Genomic DNA, 17,588 nt, shown 5'->3' with positions numbered 1-17,588 from the left:
TTCTTCCCTCCGGTGGCCTCTGCGTTAGGCCAACAGAGAGGCCTGGGCCCTTGCTTCGGATTCGCCCACCTCCCGAGCTCAAGCTGACCAGGGTTCTGAGGCCCCACTCCGAAGGGGCTGGGCAGAGGATCTGATCGACCCTGGGGTCAGGGTCAGGCGACAGCGCAGGGAGTGGGGCGGGTCACGTGCGAGTGGGGCGGGACGGGGATCAGGGCTTGGAGGGGTGTAGTCTAGTCCTCCAAGGAGGGGGTAGGTACGCAGGAAATGGGGCGCCTCCGGCCCTGCGGGGCCAGGGATTTACGCTGATAGACGGCAGGCCCCACACAGGCTCCAGCCGTTCCCTCTGCCCTCTGCTTTCCTGCTTGTCAGCCATGAACTGACCGCAGCCTTTCCAGAATCCTGTTTATTTTCCTCACTTGTTCACAAAGGTGGCCAAGCGGTGCCAGAAGACCTGAATTCTAATCCAGACCTGCCACTGATGAGATCGGTGAATTTGGGCAAGTAACAAAAGATTTCTGAGTGTCCTCATCTGCCAAGTAGGGGTTATAGGAATAGCCAGGAGCAGGTGTGTGTGGGGGGTCTAGCAGAGTGCCCAGCACCCACATAGCAGGGACACTGAAGGCATGTCTCCTCATTTTACATCACGGAAATCAGAAATTGGGGTGGTGTGTCACTGTGATTGACAGTGACTCTTGTTTTACTCTGGCTCATGAAATAGGTGCATCTTGTAATTAATGGCATCTTAGAGTTGGTGAAATACGGAATCCTTCAGTGTGCTGATCTGGGGCAAGATGTCCCCATCTGCACAATGGGCCCGGCATTCCTCCCACAGCCAGCCACTCAGGGGCGAAAATGAGGCCACATCTTGGCAGTGCCAGTCCCTCACCCTCCTCCCTCCTGGATGGCACCGCTGGCGGGCAGAAGGCTTTAGACAAGCACTGCCATCCTGAGCTGGGAACTTGTTTATCTGTGGAGAGGGCGGCCCCAGCATCGAGGGCCGAGCAAATATTTGCAGTTACGGATTAACTCAGTTCCAGACTGTCATGGCGGCAGGAGGGCAAACTTGCAGTCCCACGGCCCACCCCAGTAAGTGCCCTTCAAGACAGGCCTGTGAGGGGGCTGGAGGGGGCTGAGCGGGCTGGCAACGCCTCGAGCTGGGGTTCCAGAGGCCAGCTGGAGCTGGGTGTAAAGGGGAGTCAGGGCTCTGCCGCCGGCCAGGCCAGGGCTGCTGGTTGGCATTCCTTAGGCCTGGGAGCCATGAGGTCTTCTTCCTTGATTGTCAGGCAACTGGAAGTAGGCTGAGGGCCTCCAGGGCCCAGGGCTACGGCCAGAGGCAGCTTGGAGCACAGGACCTTCTACTACATGCTCACCACCACAGACCTGGGGCATCGGATGTAAATGTCAGTCTCAGAGGGAGTCAGTGGGGGAAGAAGGTGAGGTCAGATGTTGGGGGATGCAGATGGGGCAGGAGGCTTACCTCTGCCTCGGTCTTGGAGGCAGTGAAGGGTCCTAGGTGTCCAGCCAGCAGGGTTACCTCTGAGGCCTTTTGGGTCACCCAGTGATTTGGGACAGGCTCCAGGTGTGGAGCCATACAGGCCTGGGCTTGAGTCCTAGCTCTGCCCCTCCCTGGTTGGGGGTTTTAATAAGCTACTTCACTCTTCTGAGCTTCAGTTCTCCCCTCTGTGAAGTAGGGTGACAACATTAGTACCTCTTGGTGGTCATGAATCTTGACTGAGATAATAGTAGTGCTTCCCGACCATTTGCTGTGTGCAAACAGGGTTTTAAGAGTTTTATGTGGATTAACGCATTTAATTTTCACACACCCCTGAAAGGCAGAGGTACAGTTTTCTACCCATTTTACAAATGAGGAAACTGAGGCATGTAGCAGTTAGGCCTCTTGCCTGGTGGTGCTGTCTGGACCTGGGATCTGCACCAGCTGTCTGACTTGGTGGCCCAAACCATGTACAAATTGTTGAAAGACACCATGAAGGTCTGATAAAAGTCATTACTCATAACATGGCCATTAGATCAGCAAAGGCAGGTCCCCAACCCTGTCCAGAGAATGGGGCGAGGCAGGGCACGGGTATTCTGGGGGCTGAGTCCCTCGATCTTCGTCAGGACTCGGCCCTTTCCACTTTGTCTCCTCACCCTTCACACTCAGAGCATGTTGTGTGAGCTTAGCTCCGTTTGGAGAAGGAGACTGAGATGCCAGGAGGCTGTCTGTCTGTCTAGCGACCAGGAACCCCATGATGGTCACCATTCACGGGAGGCCGTTTCACTCAGTGCCCACCTGCGGCAGGGGGTCAGGGGGGTCCAGCAGTCCCACCAGTGTGAGCAGGCACTGGTGGGGCTGCCGGGAGCTCACAAGTCCTCCTCAGACAGGTGTCAGCAACTCCAGAATGTGGCAGCTCGCAAGCCTCTTTCTGTTTGTGACCTTCTGGGGGATTTCCAGCACACCAGCTACTCTGGGTAAGGCCAGTCTTCCACCCCACACCCAACCCTCCTGGGACCCTCAGAGCCTCCCCACGGCTTCCCCGGAACCTGTGCAGGCCTTCCACATCTCCTCTGAGCTTCAGGCCTTGAGGACAGGTTACTGTGTGAATGCAGGGAGCCCCAGGGGCACTTCCTGAAGCTCCTTCCTGCCCCCTGGGGAGTGGATCAGAGCCCCTGGGGCCTTCCTGCACCACCCCCTCACTCCCTCAAGTGTGAAAGCCCCAGGCCCAGGCCACCAAGCCAGGGTGGCCTCTCCTTCAAAGATGCACATCTGCAGTTCCATTGCCCTGCCCCCCCCCCCTACCAACAGGAAGGGGCCTGGATGCCCCAGAGGCCTTCAGGAGGAATGAGCTGCCTGGTTTACGCTATAGCCCCCATGTCTCCTTGAGCCACACAGGCTGTTTCTTGCATGTCGGCCTCTCCTTGAGCTGCTTACCCACCCGGGGTGCCCCTCCCCTTGACTCCCACCTGCGGTCCACATGGCCATCTGTCTAGACTCAGTTCTGGCATGCCTTTATTTCCTGGCCTTTCACGCTCCATGAGCACACACTGTGACCTGATCCCTCCATCTCAGCTGTCCCCCTCTGCCCGAGACAAAGAGCCCAGGAGACATTTGTGGTGCTCACTGGGTGACAGGCCTGCTCCCCGCCAGGTGTGCCCGCCCACAGGTTAGGCATGGGAAATGCTCAGTGGGGGGAGGCCCAGGAGGAGCGGAGGGGAGCAAGGGATCAAGGGGGTTGCACAGGTGCATTCAGAGATTAACTGTCACTGTTGCCCACTTCGGTACTGGCCATTGTACAAGTGTTTTGCATGATTATCTCATCTTCAGTTTAGATGAGGTTTAGAGAAGTAAAGACACTGGCTGAAGGTCACACAGAGGCCAGGCTGGGGTTCACACGGAGGTCTGTCTGTCCCAGCACGTACACTTTGGCCAAGTCTCCTGTCCTCCAGTGGACAGCCACCTGCTTTGAGCAGAAGAGCAGGGGACCACATCCTTACCTGGAATCTGAAGTCCTGAGGGGCCAAGACAAGCCTTCCCAGCCCTCCCCCACAGCTTGGGCCCTGCAAGGCCCCCCACCAAAGTGAGCTCCCCTCCCCTCAAACAGACTCAGTGTTCTCCAGCAGCCAGCACGCCCACCAGGTGCTGCGGCTCCGCAAACGTGCCAACACCTTCCTGGAGGAGCTCCGGGCCAGCAGCCTGGAGCGGGAGTGCAGAGAGGAGATCTGTGACTTCGAGGAGGCCCAGGAGATTTTCCAGAATGTGGATGACACAGTAAGGCCACCAGCTGGATCTGGAGGATGAAGCTTAGGGGTGGGCTGGTGCCCGGCTGGTGCCTGGCTGCTGAGGCCTTCTTGGAGACTGGGGAGGGGGCTGGTGGGGGTGTGAGTGGATGAATGACACTGGCCCTGTGGTCTTAGTCTGGGCACATGTGGCTGTAAGAAACAGAACTCTGCAACTAGCTCCAGGAAGAGAGTTTGGGGAAGCCTTAGGCCGGGACTCCCACTGACCCCACTCAGGGAGCTCAGCCCATCCTCCACCTGACTGGCCACCACTGCGTCCCCGTTCTCCCTCTGTGTGACGGGAAGGCCGTCACCTCTGCTTCCACACAGGTGCCTGGTGCGTGTGACCCAAGAGCCCCTGACGTTTGTCCGCATACACTCACTGTACCTCAGTCTAAATTCTCAGGGACAAAACTGATTGCTCAGGAACCTGAGGAAAAGGTCTAGTCCTCTCCGGGCCCCATGGCAGTGGCCGTCAGGTGGCAGGATGGACCAGGGTAAGGGAGGAGGCTCAGCCCCCTCAATCTCCAAGGGCTGGCTTGGGCTGCTAGCACCTGGGGCTCTGTGCACCCCTGGGGCCCCTTCCAACCTGTTTGTAGGGGCGCCCTTCCCACCCAGACTGAAGGGGGCGCTCTAGCCTGCTCCTCTGTCCTCAGCGGTCCCCTCCTTGACTAGATGCCCCGCTTCTTTCCCCAAATGGCCTCCCAGCACACACCAACATGACTTTTCGTAAGCGCACCCTGTGCACATCCGTTCCTCCCATCCCTCCTGCCTCCCACCTCAAGGTCTCTGGGGCCGGCAGGGCGGAGGCCTCTAGGGTTCAGGCATCCCAGACCAGCAGCAGCGAGGCACCAGGGACCTGGTAGGGGGCGCTGTGATGGGCTGCGGAGTGGAGATGGGCACCAGGGTGCAAGAAGCCTGGCCTTATTCAGGATGCAGTGGCTGGCGACCAGCGGGAGTTGACTCCTCTTTGGAAGCCCTTCCCTCACCTGCCCACGTAGAGGCTGCCCGGCCTCGCCTGGGCCAGACCCAGGAAGTGTCCCGTGGGCTCCCCATATGCCCCCAAAGGGCCGTCGGCCCCTGACCCCAAGCCTTCTCTCCACAGCTGGCCTTCTGGTCCAAGTACCTCGGTGAGTGAGCTCTAGACCCCTGACTGCTGTGCCGTGGCCCCTTGGGGCTCTGGGCCACGGTGGGGTCGGGAAGAGGGCTGGTGGCACCAGGGACACCCCCTCACGCCACATTGCAGACGAGGACCAGTGCGCGTCCCCGCCCCCCGAGCACCCCTGCGACAGCACGTGCTGCGGGCACGGCAAGTGCATCGATGGCATTGGCTCCTTCCACTGCGACTGCGCCGGCGGCTGGGAGGGCCGCTTCTGCCTGCACGGTGAGGGGTGCGGCGCCGGGACCCGCGGGCGGAGGGGGCGCGGGGGCGCGGCGCCGGGGGGCGGGCCCGGGCCTGGCGTGCCACGTGCGCCCTGGGCGCCCCCTGCCCTCCTGCTCAGAGGTGCGCTTCGCCAACTGCTCGGTGGACAACGGCGGCTGCGCGCACTACTGCCTGGAGGAGGAGGGCTGGCGCCAGTGCAGCTGCGCGCCGGGCTACCGGCTGGCGGACGACCATGAGCAGTGCGTGCCCACAGGTGAGCCTCCCCAACCGGGGGCCAGGGGGAGCCCGGGGGGCGGGCGGGGACGGGGTGCGGAGGCCCGGGAAGGGCGTGTGCCCGTGGCCAGTTCCCGCCTGCTCTTCTCCTGGCCTGCCTGCCTTCCTCCGGCGCCCCTGCCTCCCCGCCCCCGGGGACGCTCACCATGAGTCCGTAGTGCGCTTGTCTCCCAAACTGAGCGGACATCGGGGGCCAGGCCTGCAGCGTCTTCTGCTTGGCTTGGATGGCTTCATTCCTTAAGGCACCCGTCCAGCCCGGCATCCCATTCTCCCTGCATACCTCAGGCCAGCTCTGAGGAAAGACAACAACACGATTCTGTTTTCCTTTTTATACATTTTACTTGTTATCGAATTTATATATGTACACATCCACAGAGGTGAGAATTTTACAGCTCTTGTCATGAATTTCAGCAGGCTGTGCCTGGGCGTGGGCCCTGGGTGGGCCCTTTAATGTGGAAACTATTCTCTACCTCTGGGAACATTTCTTCATAATTTCTCTGACAACCTCCCCTGTCTGTCTTCTCTCTGGGTCTCCTGTAACGTAGGTCGGCCTCCTCCAGACTGATCTACGTTTATCTCTTTTCCATCTCTTGTACTTTGTGTTCGTTTTTCAGGAAACTTTCAACAATCCTTTTCCAATATTCCAACACTTTTACTGAAAAAACAATTCTAACTTTTCACTTGAAGTACTTAGAGATTGGCAGGAAGTTGCAGAGAAAAATGCCTGGTGGCTGTGTGGGCATTCCTGTGGGGACGTAGGAGGGGACACTGGCAGAGCTCCTCTGGCTCAGATCCTTGGGGCTTGAGGCCATTTTTCTGAGAGGACTCCTCCAAGCTCATGCTTGGGTGGGTCAAGCCTGGCATCACGCCCTTGGAGCAGGTGGGGAGGGGATTGCCGTCTGCCCCGTCTGTAGATGTGGCTCCTCTGGTCAGCCTTGCAGGTCACGCTTTGCGGGGATGGTGCCTGGAGGCGCAGGTCACAGTCTCTGGTTCCCTGTGTGCAGAGTATACCTGTGGTCATCTGCAGGGGTGAGAGGACAGTCAAGCCACTGATGAGGGGGCAGGACAGAGGTCTAGGGCTCCAGCACTTTCCTTTACAAACTTCAGAACCAGTGGCTCCCTGGGGTTCAGGGATGCCAAGCAGCCAGCTCTGGCATCCCTGGGCACTGGCTGAGGTGTCCTTTCTGTTGATTGTCAGTCACCCTGTCTGCTGTCCAGCTTCTGAAAACGTAGTTTAGTGTTGTCTTCACTTGCGTCACTGTGTGGCTCCCCTGCTGATGGCTCCCCACTGCTCTCGGCCTAGCATGAAGGGCCCTCATGGGCAGACCTGCCAGCGCGTGGCTCTCGTCATGTGCTCGCTTTGCAGAGGACGTCACAGCCATGCTCAGAGCTACTCTGGGGCTCTCCAAGGACGCCCGCCTCCTCCTCCTAATAATATCTCACTGACTCTGTTAGGAGCCTGGCGGCATCCCAGCAGGAGGCCTTACTTACGTTATTCCCAACAGCCTGGGGTACTGTGAACCCCAAGAACGCAGCTTGCTAGACATGCAGCTTGGTCGGAGTCTTAACATCAGGTGCTGTGCAGGCTGCCTAACCCTAGATCTGCAGGTCAGGGAAACTGAGTGGTGTAAGCATCGCTCTCCCCTTAACCCTACGGTACCGCACACTATCCTGCAGGCAGGGGTGGGCAAGGTGGGAGGGCAGCCCCGGGAGCCCTGCAGGCGCTCACCAGTCCCGCCCCCTCAGTGAAGTTCCCCTGTGGGAGGCTGGGGAAGCGGATGGACAAGCAGCGCAAGAACCTGAAGCGCGACACAAGCCAAGCCGACCACATAGACCCACGGCTCGTCAATGGGAAGATGTCGCCGCGGGGGGAGAGCCCCTGGCAGGTGAGAGGACAGGCAGCTTCTCAGTGACGGGTGGGGAGGGGAATCGCTGAGCCCCTCCTGGGGGCTCCTGCTCCGGACGCACAAATGGGGAAGGAAGTGTTGGCTTCGCTCGGTGGGGGTGAGGAGGCAGTGCCTAGGGGGTGGGGTTTCCGGGAAAGGTGGAGGTGACCAATGGGAGAGGGGCAGCCAGGACGGGGTGCCCGGGGCTGAAGACCTGCGGGAAGAGCTGGAGGTAGTGTTCCGCTGGGGGGACTTGGGCAGAGGCCTGCTCAGGGGAGAGGGCTAGGCTGAGCACAGGCACTGATGCCCCTCTCTGCCAGGCACTAGGGGTACAGAAATCAGTAAGCAGGGGGTGGACAGGCCTTGGGGACTCACAGACCCAGGGAGGGTCAGGCGCTCAACACACAGCAACCCAACGGGGCCAGAGCTGCTATGGCTGGAGGAGGGGCTGAGGGAACCCCCAAAGTAACCTGGCTTCCCAGAGGACTCGAGGCCCAGCCTGAGCCCCAGCTGCTGAGCAGCATTCCCCGGCTATGGCGGATGACCGCAGGAACAGCAGAGGTGAAGGCAGGGAGACGCCCTGGAGGAGGCCACTTCTGTAAAAACATACAGAAAAAAAAAATGCCAGGAAGGGGACCTAAGTCCATGCCCACATGACCAGGGGACCCAGGAAAGACCTACGTGTGCAGGAGAACCTGTGCAGGAGACCCTGTGAATTAATGTCGTGGCCCACCCCCATCCCAGGTGATCCTGCTGGACTCAAAGAAGAAGCTGGCCTGCGGGGCGGTGCTCATCCACACCTCCTGGGTGCTGACAGCGGCCCACTGCATGGAGGACTCCAAGAAGCTCACTGTCAGGCTCGGTGCGGGCTGGAGCCAGGCAGGAGGGAGCCACCAGTGGCCTCTGGAAGGGGTGGCACCAGACAGGCTGGCTAGGTTTGGGCACCCCATTCTTTGGGGTGCTCCAGCTGTGCAGGTGTTTGGGGGGCGGGGCCTCTAAGCTGGTAGAATTTTAGACACCTGGAATTTTGCAGGTAGGGGGTTGGTTCTCTGACCTGGTACCCAAGTGTTTATACACATGTGTTTGCAAATGGGGGGCTACACGCACACTTGCCTCTTCACTCCCACTCAGTGGGGCAGGCTGCGTGGGGACCTCCAGGGCATCCACGTGGCCTGTCCCCAGGGCTGTGCCTCACCAGGGCTGATGAGCAAAGAGCTGTACGGCGGGGCCCAGCATCCGCCACAGCTGCTCCGCCACAGGGGTGCGGGGTCCCCAAGCCTGGGTCCCACTCCACACCGGCTTCTGGAGGCAGCTGTCACTCCACTCTATGCAAAAAGAAGGAAAAGCCCCACTGAGAATGACCAAGTCCACACTTCCTACAGTCCCTTCCAGCACGACCAGTGACCTCCGTGGAGCTCAGTTTGGGTTCCCAGTTCCCTCCCCTGCCAGGAGTCATTAGGCTTTTCTGAGGGGATCCTGTCTCTCAGGTGTGATCCAGATCCTTCTTGCCTGGCAGACACACGTGTCCTGTTGCTCTCCGGGCCTTGCTCCCTGCCCCCGCCCCCGTGGTGCATCTGTGCCTTGTGCTCGAGCCAGGCACTGTGGCAGGAGAGCCCGCTGTCTCCAGCTCTGGTTGCTCCGCAGTCCCTTTGCAGCTCTGGTCTGTTGCCAGCCTTTGCCCCTTCAGGACTGACACTATGGGCTGTGAGGTGCAGACAGATGGCCTGTGACAGAGGCTGGGATGCTCAGTGGCCACACCAGTTGTGGGTCCACTTCCCCAGCTCCACCAGGGCCTGCCTGACACAGTGATCGGGTCGGCCTCACAGGGCTGCTTGGGAGGCAGGCACCCTCAGGCCGGCTCTGAAAGCCCCTCTGCCCTCAGGGGAGTACGACCTGCGGCGCTGGGAGAACTGGGAGGTGGACGTGGACATCAGGGAGGTCCTCATGCACCCCAATTACACCCGGAGCACCACTGACAATGACATCGCCCTGCTGCGCCTGGCGCGGCCTGCCACCCTCTCCCAGACCATCGTGCCCATCTGCCTCCCGGACAGCGGCCTTTCTGAGCGCCAGCTCACGCAGGTTGGCCAGGAGACGGTGGTGACGGGCTGGGGCTATCGCAGCGAGACCAAGAGGAACCGTACCTTTGTCCTCAACTTCATCAAGATCCCTGTGGCCCCGCAAGACGAGTGTGCCCAGATCATGCACAACATGGTCTCAGAGAACATGCTGTGCGCCGGAATCCTTGGGGACTCACGGGACGCCTGTGAGGGGGACAGTGGGGGGCCCATGGTGGCCTCCTTCCACGGTACCTGGTTCCTGGTGGGCCTGGTGAGCTGGGGAGAAGGCTGTGGGCGCCTCCACAACTACGGTGTCTACACCAAGGTCAGCCGCTACCTCGACTGGATCCACAGCCACATCAGAGCTGAGGAGGCTGCCCCCAAGGGCCAGGTGCCGTAGTGCCACCCGCTGGTCTGCCTGGAGGCCACCCCTGGAGTGGGCCAGGTGGTGGGATGGTGATGTGGGGGACATTAAAGGGACATGCCAGCACGGTTCTGTGTGTCCTGTCCCTGCTTCTCTGGGCTGTTCTGAGGGAGTGACACATTGAGCATCTACTGCATTCCCATATTTTATGAATAGAATCTATTTAACTCCTACAGCAAGTCCATGGGGTGGGGGGCATCAAGCAACAGTTAGGGGCTGTCCATGAAAAGGAATACAGAGGGATCTGTAGGCTGAGAGCCCCTCCCGGGCCTCGGGAGGAGCCCGCCAGTGAGGGCTCTGAAGCTGCTTTGTAGAGAGCCCAGCAGTGAAGACAGGGTTTTAGCCCACATTTCAGAAGAGGAAACCAAGGTTCAGGGAAGTTCATGTGGAGCCAGGCTTCCCGATCCCGGGTGCTCCTGTTTCCTGCTGTTTCCACTGAGGGCAGCTGCTGGAGCACCTGCAGGGTGTGGAGGCCACTGCGGCCCTGTGGGGGGAGTAGCCAGATCTGGAGGGGCTGCTGCAGCCCAAAATGAGCTCCCAGTGCACCTGGGGAAGCTGCTGAAGAACGACGTCACACAGGCACAAAGAGCAGTAAGCAAGGGGCTCTGTCTGGACCGAGCCTTAAGGGAGCGATTGGACGAAGCAGAGAAGTGAGTTAGGATGTACCTGATGAAAGGAGAGAGAGGTGAGGCAGATAGTCTAAAATCAGAGAATTAGCCTGACTGTGGCCTCGGGCAAGTCACTTCTCTGGGCGTCAGTAAAGTGAAGGGGTTAGATAGGAGAGGTGGTTCTTAACCCCGACGGTACATTTGAATCCCTGGGGCACCTTTCCAAAACAGCTATGATCAGCTTCACCATTAGAGAGATTCTGGTGTAATTGATTTAGGTGGGGTACCCAGACGCTGGTATCTTTAAAACTCCCCAGTTCATTTCAATGTATGAGGGTCGAAAGCCACTGGACCACATGGCCTTTAAGAGTCTCTTCGGCCCAGGTAGCCCTAGTTCTCCCATCAGGACTGTTGAGAATGAAGAGCGGCGCTCTCAGGAAGTACAGCACAAGCCAGTCAGCCGTAAAGGAGACAACCTGGGGATCACGCCCAGTCTGTCAGGACCACAGCAGCAGGTTGCAGCCCAGAGGGCCACCAGGACTCACCAAGGTATGCCACAGGAAGAGGCATGCCTAAGAGGGGACTGCAGGGTCCACCTCCTTATGGGCTGGGAATGGGAGACATGGGACTGCTTGGAAGTGGGAGGAAGGCGGGGTGGCTGGAACCGCCTGTGGATTAGTGCACTGGGTCAGCACCCCTGAAGTTTGCAATGGGACATGATGGACTGAGAGAGTGAGAGTGACCGTATGCTAGAGGTCTTTGTCTGTTACAGATTCCTCAGGTGAGCTTCCTGTCACTGTGGTTGAGGAGCATGGTGGGAACTTTGGTATGACAGCGTGAGGAGACCTACTGACCTGCTGCCCAGAGAAACTAGTGAGAGGTATAAAAGCAAACACTTCCAGCTTCTGGAAATAGTCCCAGGGACAAACAAAACAAGATAAAAAATACAACTTTTAAACCAACACAAGAAAACTTATCTTTTCAATAGCAACAAGGAGAATAAAGATACGCAGCACATAAATCAATTGCATTTCTACATATTAACAATGGAACTGTGAAAACAATATCACTTTCCATCACGCTAAAGAAAGTGAAGTACTTAGATATAAATTCAACACAACATACCAGATCTGTGTGACCAAACTTACAACACATTGATGGGAGAAATTAAAGAGGCCTAAATACGTGGAGAGATGGAACATGTTCACAGATTGGAAGACTTAACACAGTAAAGATGTCAATTTTTCCAAAATCAATCTATAGGTGTAACACTATTCCTATTGACACACCAGCACGTATGTTTGTTTTTGTAGACATAGATGAGCTGATAAAATATATATTCGAAAGGCAAAGGGTCCAGAGTAACTGAAACCCTTTAGAGAAAGGAGAGTAGGTTAGGAGGAACCACTCTAGCCAGCATCATTCCTTATTATCTAGCTACAGTAATCAAGCCTGTGTTACTGAGTTACGGTAAATGCAAGACTATTGGTGGAGGGAGAGACACACAGGTGAACAGGACAAAGCAGAGAACCCAGAAATAGGCCCACACAACTACGGCCGTCTGGTTTTTGACAAAGGTGCAAAAGCAGTTCAATGGAGGAAGGACAGTCTCTCCTACACAGGGTGCTGGCACAGTGGGGCACCCACAGGTAAAAAATGAACCACAGCCTAGGCCTCACGCCTTATACAAAAATTAACTCAATGTTGCCTTAATTGTAAAACTATAAAATGAAGCAAGAATAAAGTACAATTAGGAAAACAATTCCATTTCCAATTACATTAAAAAGAATAAAATACCTAGTAACAAACCTACTCAAGGAGGTGAAAGACCTTTACTCTGAAAACTAACAGACACTCATGAGAGAAATTAAAGAAGACACCAATAAATGGAAATCTATCCTGTGCTCACAGATAGGAATAATTAATATTTTCAAAAGAGCCATCCTGTCCAAAGCAATTTACAGATTCCATGCAATCCCTATCAAAATACCTACCTTCTTCAATGAACTAGAACAAACAGTTCTAAAATTCATATGGAACCACAAAAAAACCCGAATAGCTAAAGCAATCCTGAGAAAGATGAACAAAACGGGGGGGATTATGCTTCCTGACTTCAAGCTCTACTGCAAAGATAGAGTAATCAAAACAGTACGGTACTGGCAGAAGAAACAGACCCACAGATCAACAGAGCAGACTAGAGGGCCCAGATATAAACCCACACTCAATTAATACACGAGAAAGGATCCATGAATATACCATGGGGAAAAAGACAGCTTCTTCAAGAACTGGTGTTAGGAAAACTGGACAGCTACATGCAAGAGAATGAAAATGGATTCCTGTCTAACTCCGTACACAAAAGTAAACTTGAAATGGATCAAATACCTGAAATGTAAGACCTGGAACCATAAAACTCTAGGGAGAAAATTTAGGCAAAAATCTCTTAAACATTAAATATGAGTAATTTTTTCCTACACATATCTCCTCAGACAAGGGAAAAAAAATAAAAAAATAAACAAGTGGGACTACATCAAACTAAAAAGCTTCTGTACAGCAAAGGACACCATAAGCATAACAAAGAGGCAATTTACAGTATGGGAGAATATATTCATAAATGATTTATCTGTTAAGGAGTTAATATCCAAAATATATAAAGAGCTCATGTGCCTCAACACCAAAAAAGCAAATAACCCAATTAAAAAATGGGCAGAGGATCTGAACAGACATTTCTCCACAGAAGATGGCCAATATGCATATGAAAAGATGCTAATAGTTAATCATTAGGGAAATGCAAATCAAAACCACAATGAGATATCACCTCACACCAGTCAGAAAGGTCACTATCTGAAAGACAAAAAAATAACGACTGTTGGTAAAGATGTGGAGAAATGGGAACCCTCCTACACTGTTGGTGGGAATGTAAATTGGTAAAACTACTGTGGAAAGCAGTATGGAGAGGTTCCTTACAAAACTAAAATAGAAATACCATTCAACCCAGTAATTCCACTCCTAGGAATTTACCCAAAAAAAGCAAAATCCCCAATTCAAAAGGACCTATGGACCCCTATGTTTACTGCCACATTATTTACAATAGCCAAAATATGGAAGCAACCTAAGTGTCCATCAATAGATGACTGGATAAAGAAGATGTGGTACATATATATAATGGAACATTAGCCTTAAAAAGAAGAAATCCTGCCATTTGCAACAACATGGATGGAGCTACAGGGTATTATGCTCAATGAACTAAGTCAGACAGAGAAAGACAAATTCCATATAATTTCACTTATTTGTGGGATATAAAAACAAAGCAAGGGGGGATCTTGCTCCCCAACTTCAAGCTCTACTACAAAGCCAACAGTAATCAAGACAATTTGGTACTGGCACAAGAACAGAGCCACAGACCCGTGGAACAGAATAGAGAGCCCAGATATTAACCCAAACATATACAGTCAATTAATATATGATAAAGGAGTCATGGACATACAATGGGGAAATGAAAGCCTCTTCTACAGATGGTGCTGGCAAAACTGGACAGCTACACGTAAGAGGATGAAACTGGATCACTGTCTAACCCCATACACAAAAGTAAACTCGAAATGGATCAAAGACCTGAATGTAAGCCATGAAACCATAAAACTCTTAGAAAACAACATAGGCATAAACATGAGCAACTTCTTCATGAACATATCTCCCTGGGCAAGGGAAACAAAAGCAAAAATGAACACGTGGGACTATATCAAGCTGAAAACCTTCTGTACAGCAAAGGACACCATCAATAGAACAAAAAGGTATCCTAGAGTATGGGAGAATATATTCAAAAATGACAGATCTGATAAAGGGCTGACATCCAAAATATATAAAGAGCTCACGCACCTCAACAAACAAAAAAGCAAATAATCCAATTAAAAAATGGGCAGATGAGCTAAACAGACAGTTCTCCAAAGAAGAAATTCAGATGGCCAACAGACACATGAAAAGATGCTCCACATCGCTTGTCATCAGCAAAATGCAAATTAAAACCACAATGAGATATCACCTCACACCAGTAAGGATGACCAGCATCGAAAAGACTAAGAACAACAAATGTTGACGGGGTTGTGGAGAAAGGGGAACCCTCCTACACTGCTGGTGGGAATGTAAATTAGTTCAACCATTGTGGAAAGCAGTATGGAGGTTCCTCAACAAGCTCAAAATAGAAATACCATTTGACCCAGGAATCCCACTTCTAGGAATTTACTCTAAGAATGTAGCAGCCCAGTTTGAAAAAGACAGATGCACCCCTATGTTTATCACAGCACTATTTACAATAGCCAAGAAATGGAAGCAACCTAAGTGTCCATCAGTAGATGAATGGATAAAGAAGATGTGGTACATATACACCATGGAATATTATTCAGCCATAAGAAGAAAACAAATCCTACCATTTGCAACAACATGGATGGAGCTAGAGGGTATTATGCTCAGTGAAATAAGCCAGGTGGAGAAAGACAAGTACCAAATGATTTCACTCATCTGTGCAGCATAAGAACAAAGCAAAAAATGAAGGAACAAAACAGCAGCAGAATCACAGAACCCAAGAATGGACTAACAGTTACCAAAGGGAAAGGGACTGGGCAGGAGGGGTGGGAAGGGAGGGATAAGGGTGTGGGGGGAGAAGAAATAGGCCATTAAGATTAGCATGTATAATGTGGGGGGACACACTATACATTTATATACAATCCAGATGCTTTGGGGCTGTGATTGTAATGGGGTTTGTGGGGGGGACTTGGTGAAGTGGGGAGTCTAGTAAACATAATGTTCCTCATGTAATTGTCGATTAATAATACTAAAATAAAAACAAAAAAGTCAACACCCGTCTTAAAACAACTTTTCTCTCTAAAACAAAAGCACAAATAGAACAGAACCACCTGGCGCACTTTAGCCTTAGTGCCATAGTCATTTCCCAGTTGGTGGCCTAAGGCTTGTTGCCTGACCTTCCTGAACCTTCATTTCCTTGCCTGAGAACTTGGGTTTCACACCCACTCCATCTAGTGGTTGTGAGGATTCAAACAGAACACAGCCTGCGGTGCCTGGTACTGGGGGTAAGGCCCTGGGTGAGGCCCTCTTGTCTCTCCTCACTCCCCATGCACCATCCAGGACTGGTGGTCACAGTAACTACTAACTCCAAAGAGAAGGGAGAGGCCAGCACAGGCGGAGCCACCTGTGAAGGTGGATGGTCAGCTCTCCAGTGGGCGCCAGCAATGTGCAGAGTGCCCTGTGCTGGGGCTGCTGGGGCAGGAGGTTGGGGGACCCTCCTGAATTAACCTGGGGCAGAGGAGTGGGGGCATTAAGGACAGATGGGAAGCTGCTCCCTGAGTTGAGGCCAAGAGGACCTGGGCAGGCTGTGGGGAGGCGGCAGGCAACAGGAGCTGCTGTGCAAAGGCCGAGGAGCAGGCGGGCCAGGTCCCGGGGAGGCTGGGAGGCTGGGCAAGCAGACGGCCCGGGGAAGAGCCAACAGGCCAGCCAGGAGGGCCTCCGGGTGGGCCACAGGCCCCGGGTGAGTGGTGCCGTAGGGAACCTCAGCGTTGCTGGCCCCGTGATGGCAGCCTTCTCACAGCCTTCATTTCATGAAAAGGAAGACGCTCCGAGGGCTCCCTGAGTCGTCCTGTTGGGGGTTCAGTGGCAGTGTGCTAGGCTCCAAAGTCCCTCTTCTCTCCCCTGTGACTCAGGGCAGAGTCATGTATGGTTGGACAGTGGCAAGACCTGGGCTCTGTCAATATTTGGGATGCGTCGATCATTAGCCAGCGGCAGCCTTGTCCCTTGGCAGGCTCCCCTCGGGCAGGGGCTGGCCAGCCTGGCCCTGGCTGCAGCCCTCTGGGACTGGCTCCGAGCCCCACCTGCCTACTGGGCTCTGTGGGGCTCAGCCGGGACTGTATGTGAAAGGCCGGCAGGTGGCAGCACCTGCCCTTCTGCTCAGACTCCCCCCCCCAGTAGGTGCTTCCTCACCTGGGCTCACCCCCCAAGGGCTGCGGGCCTGTCTCAGGGGCTGAACAAGCAAGAGCTCAGGGCACCAAAATGGTCGAAAAATGAGTTTTAAAAGAATCTGTCAAGAAAAAAAGGCACTGAAAGTCATCATGAGAAAGTCAGGATTCTGATGGACTTTTGTGTATTTATTTTGTGGTTAAGCATTATTTTTATTTTAAATTATGTATGTGGGGAAGGGAAGCTTCCTAGTGCCCAGAAACTCTTAAATCAGGTTCCACTTACCTGGACCTGTGCTAAGGGCCAGGGGATATTCTAGGCCCTTTATATATTCATTGTTCAATTTAATACTAATGATCTTAAGAGATACACATTGCTGCCCTCTTCTGTTACCCAGATGAGAAAACCGGGGCTCAGAGAGATTAAACTGCACTCCAAATGCACAGTGAGTATGGAGAGAATGAGCATCTGCTCCCAGTCCTGTCTGACTGCAGGTGAGGACCCATTAGCTAATGCTGTCCCTGAGAAAGCTCCAGAGTACAACAATCAGCAGGGGTGAGCGGGGCAGGTAGGTGTGTCCCCCAGGTTCTGGCAGAGGCTGGAGCTGAATGGGGCCCATCATGGGAATGGGCTGGCAGGGTCCTCGTGGCTAACACGTCCCTGTTGCGTGGTCTCTACAGATGGAGTTCTGATTTCATTACTAAGTGAGGTGTAGAAGGGAAGGACTACAGCTTTCCTGAGATAAGGTAAGTGTGCTGGAACTGGGTAGTAGTAACTGGGTAGCAACAAGCCTAAGTTGGCACCAGAGATCTACATTATTTGGGGGCCGGTCACTTCATCCCAGTGGGTCACAGCGCTTACTGTCCCTTATTTGGAAGGCAGAACCCAGACCACAGAGCAAGTTGGTGGTAGAGCTCAGCCTAAATCCAGGCCCCCTGGTTTCTAGTCCAGGCTCGCTCCCCTGAACACACCCACCACCTATACAATGAGCACATGGATGGGTGTGGATGCTGAAGTCCCACAGAATCTTCATCAGGCAGGAGAACACTGCACATGCTTAAAAGCAAAGTGAAAGTTACATATATTCATGTTTCAACAACCAAAACGGTATGGAGGACTTAATAGGTGTGTGCAATATAATGAGTCATAAGAAATACGTATTTGGTCATTCCTATGACTACATATATATATCACAGGTATATTTCTTCTCCATCCACA

General features: G+C 53.8%; 1 protein-coding gene across 2 annotated transcripts; it reads left to right on the top strand.

Annotated features, from left to right (window-relative positions):
* Positions 1-923: 923 nt before the first annotated feature.
* Positions 924-9,869, top strand: PROC (protein C, inactivator of coagulation factors Va and VIIIa). Of its 2 annotated transcripts, XM_036996093.2 has the most exons (10): positions 924-1,086; positions 2,383-2,469; positions 3,600-3,766; positions 4,880-4,904; positions 5,021-5,158; positions 5,277-5,411; positions 6,365-6,460; positions 7,178-7,317; positions 8,062-8,179; positions 9,200-9,869. In XM_036996093.2, the coding sequence occupies exons 1-10, from the start codon at positions 1,044-1,046 to the stop codon at positions 9,775-9,777; spliced, it is 1,527 nt and encodes a 508-aa protein (XP_036851988.1). In that variant the 5' UTR covers positions 924-1,043; the 3' UTR covers positions 9,778-9,869. The 2 variants fall into 2 exon arrangements, with proteins under 2 accessions (XP_036851988.1, XP_036851989.1); XM_036996094.2 differs by lacking the exon at positions 6,365-6,460 and having other exon boundaries at positions 941-1,086.
* Positions 9,870-17,588: the final 7,719 nt, after the last annotated feature.

This window comes from Manis javanica, chromosome 7 (assembly GCF_040802235.1).
Source record: "Manis javanica isolate MJ-LG chromosome 7, MJ_LKY, whole genome shotgun sequence".
Lineage (NCBI taxonomy): Eukaryota > Metazoa > Chordata > Mammalia > Pholidota > Manidae > Manis > Manis javanica.
Note: the sequence above shows the minus strand (reverse complement) of the source record. Positions and strands in the feature narration are given on the sequence as shown.

Excerpts from the sequence above, each read along its gene's own strand:
- PROC (XM_036996093.2), top strand. The coding sequence starts at position 1,044 with ATGGCGGCAGGAGGGCAAACTTGCAGTCCCACGGCCCACCCCA. Across the intron at positions 2,470-3,599 it reads CAGCACACCAGCTACTCTGG|ACTCAGTGTTCTCCAGCAGC; the intron begins GTAAGGCCAGTC and ends CCCCTCAAACAG. Across the intron at positions 3,767-4,879 it reads TCCAGAATGTGGATGACACA|CTGGCCTTCTGGTCCAAGTA; the intron begins GTAAGGCCACCA and ends TTCTCTCCACAG.